Source organism: Podarcis melisellensis (genome assembly GCF_964234715.1).
Source record: "Podarcis melisellensis genome assembly, chromosome: 17".
Taxonomy (NCBI): domain Eukaryota; kingdom Metazoa; phylum Chordata; class Lepidosauria; order Squamata; family Lacertidae; genus Podarcis; species Podarcis melisellensis.
The window spans coordinates 38,445,586-38,459,611 of NC_138534.1; the positions used below are offsets into that span (position 1 = coordinate 38,445,586).

Below are 14,026 nucleotides of genomic sequence, written 5' to 3' on the forward strand. Positions count from 1 at the left end.
TTTCTGAACTGTTTTCATATGAACCATTATGACTGTGGCTGAGAACCATACCAGACGTGGAGGGGGAATGTAAGTAGTGCTAAGGAAATTGTTAATGGGTTGTATTCTACACAGGCTTGACAGAACACCACCTGTTCTTGCATAACAGCAAAAACGAAAGAAAGCAACCTTCTGCAGGAAGAAAAGAGAATGTTATTTCTAACAAAGTTCTAAATGAGCAGATGGAATGAGAACTAAAGCATGTACCTGCCCTCTCTTTAGCCCTTTAGGGAGCTTATTCTAGCAAAAAAAAATTCAGAGGACTTAGAGGGAGATGAATGGGCAGCTTCCCAGCCATTTGCATGAGTTCTCTGTCTTGACTCTAAGAAATCCACCCCATACAAAATGAACATTCACTCACAATGGTGTCAGAAGAGTTTTGGACCTGATTTTATTTGTATAAAGTTGTGAATCACGATGCAAAAGAACTTACATAAATGGAGATCACAGCACTTGCAGAAGCCCCATCTATTCCTGAGACGAGGTGCTCGACGGGGGCCAGGGGAGGGGGCAAAGATAGCAAACTCTCCACTGATGTGAGAGGCAGGGGATTATATTTACTCAGGCCTCATTCAGCCCCAGCAGGAAGAGGAGAGCAACAATCTGATCTACTTAAAAACCAACCCCTTGGCTGGTCTCTGCGGCCCACCTGTACCCAGTCCTTCAGGCTGGGTGGGGTGGGATCAGTGACCATGGGAGCAAAAAGTTTACCCCCCCCCCGCCTCAGCATGAAGTCTGTTTCCACAGCTGGCCTTCACGGCTGGCAGTTCCCAAAAACAGGAACCAGATGATGAGCCAAGAAAGGGCTTATTAATGGCGCGTTGGGAAGTGAAGATGACAACTGGAAAGAAGGCCCAGGCCAAAGAGAAGACTTATGGGCAGCAGAGATGTGCAAGGCTCTTCCACGGCTGTGCATAACCCCCATTCTGCCACTCATTTCGATGGTTCTGGGAGGCGGCCGCTAGCTCATTTCTTCCCCTGCTTGATCAGGAGGCTGTCACTGCAAGAGAAACAAAAAAAAAGGGGGGTTACCAAAGAGGAACATTCACACAACGTGGGTGTGGGGGGCTAATAATAATAATAATAATAATAATAATAATAATAATAATAATAATAATAATAAATTTATTTATACCACGCCCTCCCCAGCTAAGACCGGACACAGGGCGTCTAACACAAAGTATAAAAACAACTGATTGAAATACAACTTAAAAACAAGATTGAAATACAAAATGCAGCCTCATTTCAGTAGGAACTCAAATCAAAAACTCCAGCAGGTTGGAGTAAAGCAGAGCAGGAACAATGGACTGACTTCACCGCCAAGAAACAGCCTTAGTCAAGCATAATAGCACAGGCTCCACTCAGAAAACAGAAGGAACAACAGCAGGGGGTGGAAGGAACTTGGAATTATTCTGAGTAGTAGAAGTAGTTCCCTCCCTGCCCTGGTTTCTCTTTCCCTGCTTGTTCCATTCCAAGCAACCACCCTCCCATTTTGTCTCTCTTTCTTTCCTTCCCCCAATTCCCTGGAAGGAGGGAATTTTATTCAGTTAAATGTTGCAACTCTACTTGAAGTTAAAATATTGTTATCTTACCTTCCTCTGTAACCAGAAGCGCAACGAAAAAGTGGTGATGAAGAACGGGACGGGGAGAGAGAGACACAGAAAGTCAGAACTATTTTATCAACTTCGGTAATTTATGTACCACAACATTTTTAGCAAAATCTCAGAGAGATTTACAATTACCAGGAATTGCTGGAAATAAACATTAAAAATACAAAAAAAAAGCCCATTACAAAAATCTATCATATTAAAAACAGCCAAGCCAACAGTAAAACAGTTATCACTATGCTAACCGTAAAAAATATACTTTCCAAAGCTGCGATAATTTTAGTCTATTTTAGTGTTTTTTAACTTTTGTATTATGTTTTAAAGTACAGTGGTACCTCGGTTTAAGAACAGCCCTGTTTACAAACTATTTGGTTTATGAACTCCGCAAAACCAGAAGTAGTGTCCTGGTTTGAGAACTTTACCTCGGTCTAAGAACAGAATCCAAACAGCGGAAGGGCACTGGCGGCGGGAGGCCTCATTAGGGAAAAACATGCCTCGGTTTAAGAACGGTTTCGGACTTCCGGAACGGATTAAGCTCGTAAACCGAGGTACCACTGTAGAGTTGTAATTTTTTCTTGGTTTTACTGTTTTATATTTTGTATACTACTTTAATGTTTTGTTTTTTTACAACCAAGCAGTGTATACATTTTATTAACTAAGTGTATCCCAAAGGGAGAAGGCCTGTTTCTATGGGGTTCCTAGATGGCCATCTTCTAGCCATGGAAGATCACAAAGGTTGCTGTGGTGAACAAATAGGTGAGGCAGGCCGCCAGGTATCCTGGTCCCAAGTTGCTCAGGGCTCTGTGTGCTAATAATAAAACCATGAACTTGGCTTGGTAGCAGATAAGCAGCCATTGCAGATTTTTAAGTGCCAGTGTTGTATTAATGTGGAAAGACATGATGCTGAGTACTCTAGTTGCAGCATTGAAAACTAGTGACAAATTCCTGAACCAAACAAAGAGTAGCCCCACGTGGAGCACATTTCTGTACTCTAGAAAGGAAGTTACCAATGCACGGAGAACAGTGGAAAGGCCAGGAATGGGTATAACCGGCAATGAACAGTCCGGGTGGAATTCAACATAGCACTAAGGAGCTCATTCTGGGAGAGAAAGCATCTCTGGTTGCCTAACAGAACTCTCTCGCCTCTCCTCCCCCTGGACACTGTTTTAGTTCTCCAAACCCTCCTGGGCAGATCTGGGGAGGGTGTGGCAGACACACAGGAGGAGGAGAAGGGGGAAAGTCCAATTGTGCTGGCTTCGGTTAGCCCGACTACTTATCTGAATTCGTCCCCCTGTCACTAGAGGGGCATTGACCTCTGTAGCATGAAGGTGGAACTAGTGCTCCCAGACTATGTACCCTTCCCATCAGAGGAATTGCAACTCTGTCCAGAACAAGTAAGCATACCAGTTCCCAGATCTGGGATCTGACCATGAATAGGACATGCCTGTCTCAGTTTATTCATCTTTATACAAATCTGGGAATACAGCTGTGTATCTCTCTCTCTCTCTCTCTCTCACACACACACACACACACACACAGTGTGTGTGTGTGCATGGATGACTGACAGTACATGCGCATTTATGTAACACCCAGAAAGCAAGGGGCATTGTTTATTTCTTATGCTCTGCTATTCCTCCAAGAAACTCATATTTGGGGGATGGAGCGCCTAAGGCTCATTACAGAAGGAAGCAAGAAGCTTTAGGAGGTATCTCCACAAACTCCCTTACCTAGTGAAACCTTCATCCTGTAGATTCAGCACTAAGTTGTCGGCTGTAAGATACACACGGTTCTGAGATGCAGCGATCTGTAAAAGGCAAGAAAGGGACAGATCAAGGAGGGTGTAAGCAAAGGTCCAGTGGTACAAATAACTGCATTCAATAGAGAACTTCGTTCTGGCAGCATTTGGGGGAAACCAATTCCAAACAAGTGGCAGAGAATTAACGTTCAACACTGAACTGTAAAAACTGTTAGCCAAAGTAAGTCTCAAAGCTTAAAGGGGGATGGAAAAGAAAAACAGCCTTGGCAGCTGAAGGTAAAATTTCAGAAAGTCTATTTTTTAAAAATAATTTGCTAGTCCTTTTTGCTGTTGTTGTTCTGGAAAACGTTTGGAAGGCACCACTATGGGTACAGTTCTAGTGAGGACAAGAAACCACGACAGCGATGATTTGAAAAAGAACTGAACTCAAGTTTACTCCCTTTTTTTCACTATGAACGTAGAGTATTTTCTTTCTGATCTACTATCCTACATTTTTTTCCTAGCCCAGGGCCATCAGTCTATGCAATGCTTCAGTTCATTCTGCTTCTCCATGTGTCTGATTTTTCCTGTGAGCCTGTTCCTGGCCTGTGGCACATTATGGTCTGTAAGCGGCCACAGCTGGGTATGGCACATTGAACATGATGTGGGTCTGCTTTTACAAAGGCCAGAGGCTCCAAGGCCCCTGCTAAGATGCACAGACCAACGTAACAAATAAGTGTGGCAGAGAGACACATCAGAGGAAGCATTTCATATTCGCCTTAGGTTCATCACTTGGCCTGGAAAAGCACTGTTTGGGGGGGGGGTGAGAAAGCAACTCCACCGTCCTAAAACTCACCGTCTTGGAGATGTTCTGGGCGGCACGGATCTTGCGGAGCTTGATGTAACCTGGGTTCTTGCTGAGGGCTTCACCAATGTGAATAGGTTAAGGCGCCATGTCACCATTTTGGAATGTGGGACCTACACCTCCTTGAACTCACCCACCCGGGATCAACACAGCCCTACTTTGCTCCACTCAAAGCCACAGTCTTGTGGGAGACAGTTCTGTACAACTGCAAACATCCTGTTGCTACACACCAGGAATCAATGAATCAGTGGGGGGAAATATGTATTTGGCAAGAGTGCTCCCCCTAATGCTTCACTCCAAAGCTCTCATCAACTAGCACAGCACTAGCTGGCATAAAATAGTCCCAACATCTTTCTGCAGGCAATGGGACTGCACGTTTAAGGAAACACGCTTTATATGATGGAGAAGAACTGAGCACCCCATTCACTTGAACGCTGTCTGGTATGAGAGGGGAGGACAGGGAAGCAGAAAGTCCTCAGGAGTGAATAACCTCTAGTTGCTGCTTAACTTCTTGTTGCAGGGTAACTCCTCAGAATCTCAGCACCCAAACATCTTCCTAATAGCACCCCCAATTCTCCCACCAGCAATTCCAGGTAAGTGAAAACAGATGTCCTTCACTTGTGCAATGCGATGCCTCTTATATCAGTCCAAGCTCAAAAATCTGGAGTTTGGGGGTTCTGCAAAAGACCACTTCCCACACCCTTGGAAAACTGTGTGGTGGTTGTCTCCCCACAGCAAAGCAAGGATATCATCTGGGCAGCTGTGGCTTCTCCTTCCGCTTGAACAATCTTCTGTCTCTGCTCCTGCTTAGCTTTCTCCACCAGGAATTGAGCTCGTTGCGCCTCCTGCTGGGCTGGAGAAGAAGAGCAAAGAGAACATGAGAATCTCTCTGCAACCACTTCCAGGGGTTTCTTTCGTTCTTTAAAAGATTTGCAGGCCTGTCCTGTGCACATTTAGTCAAAAACAGCCCTACTCCATTTAGCTGGGCTTATGTCCAGCTATTTGTACATGTGGAGCAGTCCTAGCTGACTTTATGCAAACACAGCTTTAGAGAAAAGATCAGAACTTGTTTGGACTCACCCACTTGCTTGGCCTCCACCGCTGCTGTGTACTCCCGGCTGAAACTCAGTTCTGTGATGGCTACGTCATCTAGAATAAGGCTAAAATCTTTCGCCCGCTCTGTCAGCTCCCGGCGGATAAGCAAAGAGACCTAAAGCAATAACCCAACAGTTTGTCCTCCACATTTATCCTGAGCAGGTGGCAACTTCCTTCAGACCAGGGAAAGTCATGAGAATCCCCAAGAGCTTTGAAAAGCATCCCATTCAAAAAGCTCTAGTTTCATGTTCAAGTCACTGACGTGCAGATGAGAAAAAATGAGAGCTAGTAGTCAGCCCAGGCCCAGTCACCTCGGCTAATGTGTTAGAAAATAAAATTGTGACAAAGGAATTTTTAAGCTCTAGGTCTGGGCACAGCCTTTTGTGGTCAGCTCTGTTAAATACTCTTAGGGAAGTATACATAAAGAGATTTCTTAGAACTCTCAGTACACTTATTAATAAGATAGTTCAGAACACAGAAGAAAACACCTTCCATACCTGAAGCCAGTCTATGCTTCAAAAATTATGTTGATTTAGTTTGTTCTTCTCATTTGGTCAGAGAAGGTCATGTTTATACAGAAACCAATGTCATATCCAACAGTCTTATGGACCTATAATCTCCAGGTGGTTTACTCTAGCTTCTGCTAAATGTGTGAAGCAGGTTTTCTTTAGGGATTGCTTAAATCTCCAAAGGTGGTACATTATCTTTTGCAACATGGGCAGCACCACTCAATTTTCCTTACTTTGCTAAATTACAGAGTTACCACTTTACTTGTCACATTAATCATTATGTGAAACTTCCAGAGGCCAGTACTGGGTAGGCCCAGAGCCAAATGCAGCTACTGGAGAAAATAAAGAGTCTGGAGATTTTAAAGGCCAGATCACATCTCATTAGAAACTTAATCTGTTATTTAGGTGACCTTGAAATATATTTATACTGCTTAACTGCCCTTGCATTTCATTGGGGAAAGGCTTTCCAGTTCCTCAGTCAACCAGACAATTATGTCCACCAATGCCATATTGCTTTAGTCTAATCCAGGATTAAAGTTGTCCATCAAATGATATTATTTTGTAATTGTATCCAGTCGTATGTCTAAATGACCCCAGATTTTACCATGCAACTTACCATGGCAATGTCTAAAAACTGACACCAACTAAGTTAATTGCCTTTCACTAAATAACTGAGCTACATGGAAATGAGGGAAGATTGCCTGGGTAAATGGAAGAATGTATAATCGTGACAAACTTTGCAAATGATTTCATCTATCCCATGGAAAATTTCTTAAGGCTTAAACCATCAAAAACTAGTGAGGTAGTGGAAGCATGCAGAATCCACACCAATAACCTGCAACCTCCCACCTTTCTAGCCCTTCCTCCCGTGAAAAGTGGAGTTGGGACAGGTAAGTCTGCCTGCATAAAAAGTGAACAGACCTGAGCTCGCTGAGTGATGAGTTGTGAGGCGTTGAACTTTGCCACCACACTTTTGAGCACTTCATTGACAATGGAAGGCAAGACTCGCTCTTCATAGTCCAGACCAAGGCGCTGGTACAAGGTGGGTAGTTCAGCAGCATTTGGGCGCGACAGAACTCGCAAGGAGATGTTCACCATCTGCAAGTCTAGAGACAGAATCAAACTAAGCATAGTCCCAGTGGTCTGTCTTACTTCACATTCCAACTCGGATTGTGCAACCAGATCTCACCCATTCATGCTGCTCTGTACAAGATTGTTCTGATTGTGCTTTACACCTGGCTATGGAAAAACACATCTTCCCAAGAAGTGACAATAAAGTAGCAGTGGTATCTGATGTAATGGCTGGGCTCAGACTTGGGAGACCCAAACGAAAAAAACCCTCTCTGCTCTGAAGTTCACTGGGTGAGCTTGATCCACTCACCCTCTCTCAGCCTAACGTTCATTACAGGATTACTGTAAAGATTCAATAAGGAAAAGAGGACAGTAGAATAAACTATGTGCATCACCCTGTGTTTATTGAAGAGAGGAATACAAAACCAAAAGACAATGTGCTTCTCTATGACCTCACCTTTGGAGCCTGTTGGCGAGGAGATTTTGCGGGGCCGAGCTCGAATATCATAAATTATTGGATACTGGAACCAGGGAATTCTAGGAAGAAAATGAAGATTGTAACAAATTAAGACGTCCAAAACCAAGCAGTACAGATATGTGGAAATAAAGAATTCCTACAAATAGATTTTTCTTTTCTCATGTGCATTAAGATAGAGAGAACACAATACTTGCCCAAGAATTGCATTTTCTTCTCTTGATACTATGTCTTAGTAAACTATATTACTTGATTCACATTGATAACACTGCGCTAAAATAACAAATAATCTTTAGTGTCCTTCAATTCAATTTTTGGGTTTCACTTTCTCACGAACAGCACTTCTTGAAGTTTTCTCAGTAAGACATTTAGCCAAAGGAGAAACTATATTAGCACGAGACAAAACTTTTACCTCTTAAGAGTTGACAAATGATTCTTAGGAGTTTGTGATCAGATTAAAAATATTGGCATGCTACAAGAATTTCAAATTAAATTAAGGATTGTATGCTTTATAATGAGGAATCTCTGGAGGTGAGGTGCTGTTAGAAAATATTTGTCTGGGAATGACAACGTCTTGGTATTTCCTGTTATTCTAAACTTTCCAACATAGTTCTTGAGCAGGTACCTGAAATGCAGTCCCTCAGAAAGAATGGTGTCCTGCTGAACTCCACCAATGCGGTTGAAGAATATTGCTCTTTGGCCACCCTCCACTGTGGAAATAGAGAGACAAAAGCAGTCAGTAGTTACCACCAAGCATTGCGCAAAAGAATGGAGATGACCATACACAAATACCACTGACTTACCTGTAAAGACAGACTCGCGGATACCATAGGCTGCAGCACCAGCACCCAGCAACAACTTCAAAGCCGTCCCCATGCCCCGAGGGCCGGTGGGCAGGCGCCCGGCCAAGTCTTTCAGGCTCTGAGCCATGGCAACCTTCATATAGGGAAAGAAACACAGAATGAAAAACCAAAGCCATGTATTTCACACAGCTCTGCAGGTTTTCCTATCCAAATTCTTATGTTGCCAGAAAAGCAGGGATACACAGAAACACATGTTTCTATTTTTTCGCTCTCTAAGCGTGGATACATAGAAAAGTCCCTCTCTGACTCCTCTCAGTCATGAATCCTGCATCTTTACATGCAGCACCAATGGAGGGCACTGAGAATTTTTAAGCGCTGAGTTAAAAACATGAATTAAGTTCTTTTTTCCCCCTTTTCTTTTTGACAGAATGACATTTTGAGCCAGAACTCCTTACGTTGAGAGCACTTTTTGACTTCCAAAAATATTTATTAAGTTTCATAGAAACACAACACATACGATAAAATCAATGAAACAAAAAACCCATATATATATATATATATATATATTTGCTTTATATTTGTTATATATATTTATATATATATATATATATAACAAAGGATAACCAAAAATACAACCATAAACACATATACAATAAAATTTAATTAATTGGTTAAATTAGAGCACTTTTTGGAAGGGGAAACGAAAGAGAGGCTGCTCCCCCTTCATGGAACTGCGCTCTTGACATGCTCAGAAGCACTGCACCCCGGGGCCTCCTAAAAGCGAGCTCATCCCTACTCAGGAGCACAACCCGCGTGTTCAGAAGAGTCACCTCAAGGACTCGCCGAAGCTACAGAGGCTCGAGGGAGCGCAGAGACCCCTCACCTTCTCCTCCTCCTTCTTCCTCTCCCCAGCACGCCGCTGCCCCGCCTGGGAAAAGGACACCGGAAGTGGCCGCTCGCGAAATGTGTCCCCGGCAGACAAGCAGGGCTCCCGGAAGTGAAACCTCGTGGCGGGAACAGTACTTCCGGGGCGAACCCGAATGTGTTTTTGTTACGGCAGTTGAAGCGAGGTGGGGGGCGGGGTCACTTGGGGGACCGGAAGTAGTTCCTGCCCTCACCCGCAGGCGACAGGAAGTAGCTTCGGCGACCTCGAGGAGCCTGCGCGGCGTCAAGATGGCGTCGCCTTCCGCGAGGAAGCGCCCGAGCGAGGAAGCGGCCGGCGGAGGGGAGCGGGGGCCGCCGCCTCAGCGCGCAGGGAAGCGGCGGCTGCTGGTCATCCTGGAGGGAGCGTCGCTGGAGACCGTGAAGGTGAAGGGGCTGGGCGGGCCGTGACGGGGCCTGAGAACGAAGCGGGGGGGGGGGAGCCGCGTGCGGGGCCTGGAGGTCGCCCTGCTCCCTCAGACAAGGGCGGCTTCCAGGGGAAAAGCTGAACGGCCTTTCCCCTCAGGCAGTGGCTCCCAACCTTTTTTTCTGGCCATGCCTCACCTAAGCGTCTCTAAAATCCTGATCTCTTGAAGGAAGGTGAGGACAGGTGACCCCATCTAGGCCCGAAGTCACCCCCCACCAAAGCAGGCTCAAAGCTTCTCAAAATCATTTTATCAGCAGCTAAGCATCAGAAACATTCCGCTTGCTGTAACTAAAAAGATTGCAACAAAGGTAGGGAACACAGTCCATTGTTTCTCAGGCCTTTCTGATGCCTTCTGGCTTTGCTAAAGAACCACATCGCAACTTGCTTTCTGTCCGGGAACCAGGCCAGAACAAGAGATTGAAACATATCTGAACACTCCCTTTCCTGGGAAGGGCGCCAAGAGTCCACAATAGTCCCAAGACAGCTTTCTGTTCATGCTCAGAGGACTCCTGAGAAGAAAGGAGGAGGGAACTGGAAAGGGGTATATATGCTTGTGCACATGATTGTGAACTTCGTGCATTCTCTCCCCCCCCCCACATAATTCTCATTATTCAAAAAATGAACTGTTCACGTGGAGGAAGCCTGAAAGGCCATTAACTGTTAATAACTCGTTCTCGAATTTCCCCCCTTAAAAATCAAATCGCCCCCCTGCAAGGAAGGACGGGTTCTAGGGTGGCCACCTGCCCTGTATAATACAGGATTGCCCCGCGTCTCAATACTAAAATGCTACGTCCTGTATTTCAGATCTTTTCTCTCTCTCTGCCAAACTAGGGATCCTCTCCAAATAAATGCATGTGTTTGAAAGTGTGTGTGAAAGATGTTGTATTTAAGCTCTGGGTAGCCAGGTACAGACAAATTTACAAATTCATATGTGTGTGTGATGAATTCCAGAAGGACCATCCTGTTAGGTTGCAGTTGATTGTAATGGATTGCTTTGAAGTCACTTCAGCACCAGATGAAAGAAAAAGAATTGCCCCCACACCACCCTGTATTTTGCCAAAAGGATGGTGTCAAACCTATCTCTGATGTGCCACGCTATGATGTGTAGGTGGTTTTTCACGTAGCGGAATCATTCAGAAATCATTTTGTTTTATACCCTGCTTACCCACCCCCTGACAAAACAATTAAACATTAATAGTTAAAATTGTATGTACATTTAATTGATTTATTTAAAAACAGCACATTATTTCACCTCTGCTTTATGTGTAGATCAAGCCTTGTGGGTGGGGAGGTGGGAGATGTTTTGAGTCCCATCAGGGGTATAAGTAAATATTTTATAATAATGTATTCATCATGGGCGATGTATTAATGGCAGTTGACCATGGTAACTGCATGGAGTCTCCACCTTCCAGGGTAAAGGTAAAGGTACCCATGCCCGTACGGGCCAGTCGTGTCCGACTCTAGGGTTGTGCGCTCATCTCACTTAAGAGGCCGGGAGCCAGCGCTGTCCGCAGACACTTCCGGGTGACGAAGCTGCTCTGGCGAGCCAGCACCAGCGCAGCACACGGAAACACCATTTACCTTCCCACTATAAAGCGGTACCTATTTATCTACTTGCACTTAGGGGTGCTTTCAAACTGCTAGGTGGGAAGGAGCTGGGACCAAAAGACTGGAGCTCACCCCGCCGCGGGGATTCAAACCACCGACCTTATGATCGGCAAGTCCTAGGCACTGAGGTTTTACCCACAGTGCCACCCGTGTACCTTCCAGGGTAGTGTACCTCTAAACATGGGTCTCTGAGAGAGAGGAGTTGGAGCTGCCACTTTCATGTCCTCCTTGTGGGCTTTCTAAAGCCACTTGCCAGGCTTCTGTTTGCCAACTAGCACTTAAGGAACCCTTTATCTACTGTACAATTCCCAATTTAGCACATTTCAACTGTCTCATTTTACTGTTATATTGTCAATTTGTGTTACGCTTTGCATCATGTTACATTTCATTGTAACCTCTCTTGAGTACACTTCACTGTAGAAAGATTGTGCAGAATACATGTAAACAAATAAAATGATTATTCGTCCAGGTTGGGAAAACCTATGAGCTACTGACCTGCGACAAGCATAAATCGTTGCTTCTGCGAAGTGGCCGGGACCCTGGAACAGTTCGACCTGACATCACCCACCAGGTACAATCAAGTATCTCCTACATAGTGTACTTTTAAATCGCCTCTATGGTGTGTTGCTATTTCTGAAGCATTGACAGGAAAACATAGTTCCCACACAGCTTTTAAAAATACTGTTGGCAACTTTTAAAATTATTATTCGGATTGCAAATGTTCCCAAATGCTTCCTTTACTCTTTTCACTGAAGATTCCTAGCAAACTTGCGTGCTGGAATTTCTCACACTGCCTTTTTAAAATACGCAATTGCAGGGTTCTGACAGATGCTACTGCAGCGCATTTCCCTGCTTCTGAATAGTTTTAGCTTATTTCTTTCTCACTCTTCTTCCCAGAGCCTCCTGATGCTCATGGACAGTCCCTTGAACCGAGCCGGCCTTCTCCAGGTTTATATCCATACAGAAAAGAATGTTCTAATTGAAGTCAATCCCCAGACAAGAATCCCTCGCACGTTTGATCGTTTTTGTGGCCTCATGGGTAAGAGGACAGAGGCTTGCTTTCCCCTTAGAAAATTTTATGCTTTCAGTGGAGATAAATGCAGGGTTGTATGTGAGAGGGAGTAGCCATCTATAGTAGCCTTATTCTCCATGTATTTATCTAAAGCCCTTTTAAAGCTATCCCAAGCTGGTGGCCATTATATCTTCAATTAGTGAAGTTCAGAATTGCACTGTGTAGAATAAGTTCTTCCTTTTTCCAGTCTGAATCTTCCAACAGTCAGCTTCATTGGATGTGTGAGCCCCAGTAGTACAAGGGTGAGAAAAGCTATTCCAAACATGCACAGTGTTACAAAAATGGGAAGATCCAATTTTTAATACCTCAGTTGTGAGAACTGCCCATTTATTTCTCCTATCTTAGAGTATGCCTCTATTCTGTAACGCCAATGTAAATATATCTTGCCTTTTTTCTCCTCAGTTCAGTTGCTGCACAAATTTAGCGTCAGAGCTGCTGATGGGCCTCAGAAGTTATTAAAGGTAAAAAAAAAAATCTACTAGTTCGCTATGTGATTCTTTGCAAGATTGTTCTTGCTTCTACTTTCAAGCCCGTCCATTTTTCTTCTATTAGGTAATTAAGAATCCTGTTACTGATCACCTCCCTGTAGGCTGCACGAAGATCGGCACATCCTTCTCGGCCTCTACTGTGACAGACGTCCGAGACATAGTCCCTACTGCAGACCCAATAGCTATCACTGTGGGAGCTTTTGCTCACGGCTCGGTAAGACACCCATTTCCATACCAGTCAGGAATCTCACCTGAATGCACAAGCTGGCCTTAGGGCAAGGCACTGTTCATAGGTAGTGTGCGCATGTAGTTGCATATGGTCTACTCTACAGGAATATAATGCCCTATTATAGGAACATTTTTGAGGATAAAGTGGCTGTAGAACACTTGATTTAAGCTCATAATTCAGGGGGTAGTAATTTGCATATGTTGCTCCGGTGAGTTTAAGATGTATCGTACAGAAAATACAATGCAGACATTCACTGACATGCTGGCTGTTGCTTTTCTTTTCCAGGTTAATGTGGAATACACAGAAAAGACTATCTCTATCAGCAACTACCCACTCTCTGCTGCTTTGACTTGTGCCAAGATCACCACAGCCTTTGAAGAGATGTGGGGAGTGGTGTGAACTTACTAATGCAATGTGGACTTTGTGCAGTTGGACTTAACTGCTTGCTCCATGTCGTGGAGCAATGTGCGCTACAGGGTTCTACCTGTTAGAATTGCCTCATGTTTTGTTTGGGGGCATAAATAAATGTTTTTGGTTTTTTTACTGTGGTGGATAGTCTCAGTAGAGAGGTATGTAAGCAGCAGGATGGCACTCGTGTGTTGCCTTGGTTGGGTATCCACCTCAATAGGCATTTCAAGAGGTCATCTGAATATACAGCTGTGCTTGTTCAAAGAAGGGAAAAACAAACCTGAGTAGGAGCAGTGTCAGGGATCTACCCCTGCTTACCTTCTCTTAGGTGGCAGGCAAAAAGAAGTGCAATGCAGAAGGGTTAAAACATAGCAGGAAAAAGATTATTCTGCTCAGTTGGTGTTGTATAAAAGGACATGCAGCAAGTACGAAAATGAAATAGCAACCTCAGTGTGTATATCTATAGCACAGAAAATCTAAAGCCCTTCAGATATTGTTCTGCTGTCATTCCCAGTGTCTCTGGCCTTTTATAATGGCCCCATAGCCAAGCTGTGTCCAACAATAGCTGGAGGGTCGCAGCAGTTGTTACGACAGAGGATCGTCCTTCGATTTACCTAAAACAGTGCGGGTGGGTCTGGAGTCCCACATACTCCTGTGTAGCTTACGAACACCAC

At 44.4% G+C, this 14,026-nt stretch overlaps 2 protein-coding genes and 2 long non-coding RNA genes across 5 annotated transcripts in view; 1 reads left to right on the top strand and 3 right to left on the bottom strand.

The window, feature by feature from the left end:
• Positions 1-14,026, bottom strand: part of LOC309360446 — a 359,212-nt gene that overhangs the window by 166,204 nt on the left and 178,982 nt on the right. The window lies entirely within an intron of this gene.
• On the bottom strand, positions 408-9,225 carry PHB2 (prohibitin 2; the record flags this gene model as incomplete). 2 transcript variants are annotated; one of them, XM_081894742.1, is made up of 10 exons in its annotated part: positions 408-1,033; positions 3,362-3,450; positions 4,238-4,313; positions 4,994-5,099; positions 5,327-5,456; positions 6,772-6,956; positions 7,379-7,458; positions 8,022-8,106; positions 8,200-8,332; positions 9,083-9,225. In XM_081894742.1, the coding sequence occupies 8 exons, from the start codon at positions 8,324-8,326 to the stop codon at positions 3,370-3,372; spliced, it is 870 nt and encodes a 289-aa protein (XP_081750868.1). In that variant the 3' UTR covers positions 408-1,033; positions 3,362-3,369. The 2 variants fall into 2 exon arrangements, with proteins under 2 accessions (XP_081750868.1, XP_081750867.1); XM_081894741.1 differs by lacking the exon at positions 9,083-9,225 and having other exon boundaries at positions 8,200-8,338.
• EMG1 (EMG1 N1-specific pseudouridine methyltransferase) lies at positions 9,346-13,485 on the top strand. Its single transcript, XM_081894850.1, has 6 exons — positions 9,346-9,507; positions 11,625-11,726; positions 12,053-12,194; positions 12,630-12,688; positions 12,780-12,929; positions 13,230-13,485. The coding sequence occupies exons 1-6, from the start codon at positions 9,373-9,375 to the stop codon at positions 13,341-13,343; spliced, it is 702 nt and encodes a 233-aa protein (XP_081750976.1). The 5' UTR covers positions 9,346-9,372; the 3' UTR covers positions 13,344-13,485.
• LOC309360420 lies at positions 10,739-11,629 on the bottom strand. Its single transcript, XR_014164130.1, has 2 exons — positions 11,311-11,629; positions 10,739-10,952 (listed from the first exon to the last, which is right to left on the bottom strand). It is a non-coding gene; the product is annotated as an uncharacterized lncRNA (long non-coding RNA).

What these genes read in the sequence shown, in the direction of transcription:
- EMG1 (XM_081894850.1), top strand. Translation starts at nt 9,373, where the DNA reads ATGGCGTCGCCTTCCGCGAGGAAGCGCCCGAGCGAGGAAGCGGCCGGC. An exon ending in GACCTGACATCACCCACCAG is followed by an intron (nt 11,727 to 12,052) that starts GTACAATCAAGT and finishes TCTTCTTCCCAG; the next exon opens with AGCCTCCTGATGCTCATGGA. An exon ending in GGCCTCAGAAGTTATTAAAG is followed by an intron (nt 12,689 to 12,779) that starts GTAAAAAAAAAA and finishes TTCTTCTATTAG; the next exon opens with GTAATTAAGAATCCTGTTAC.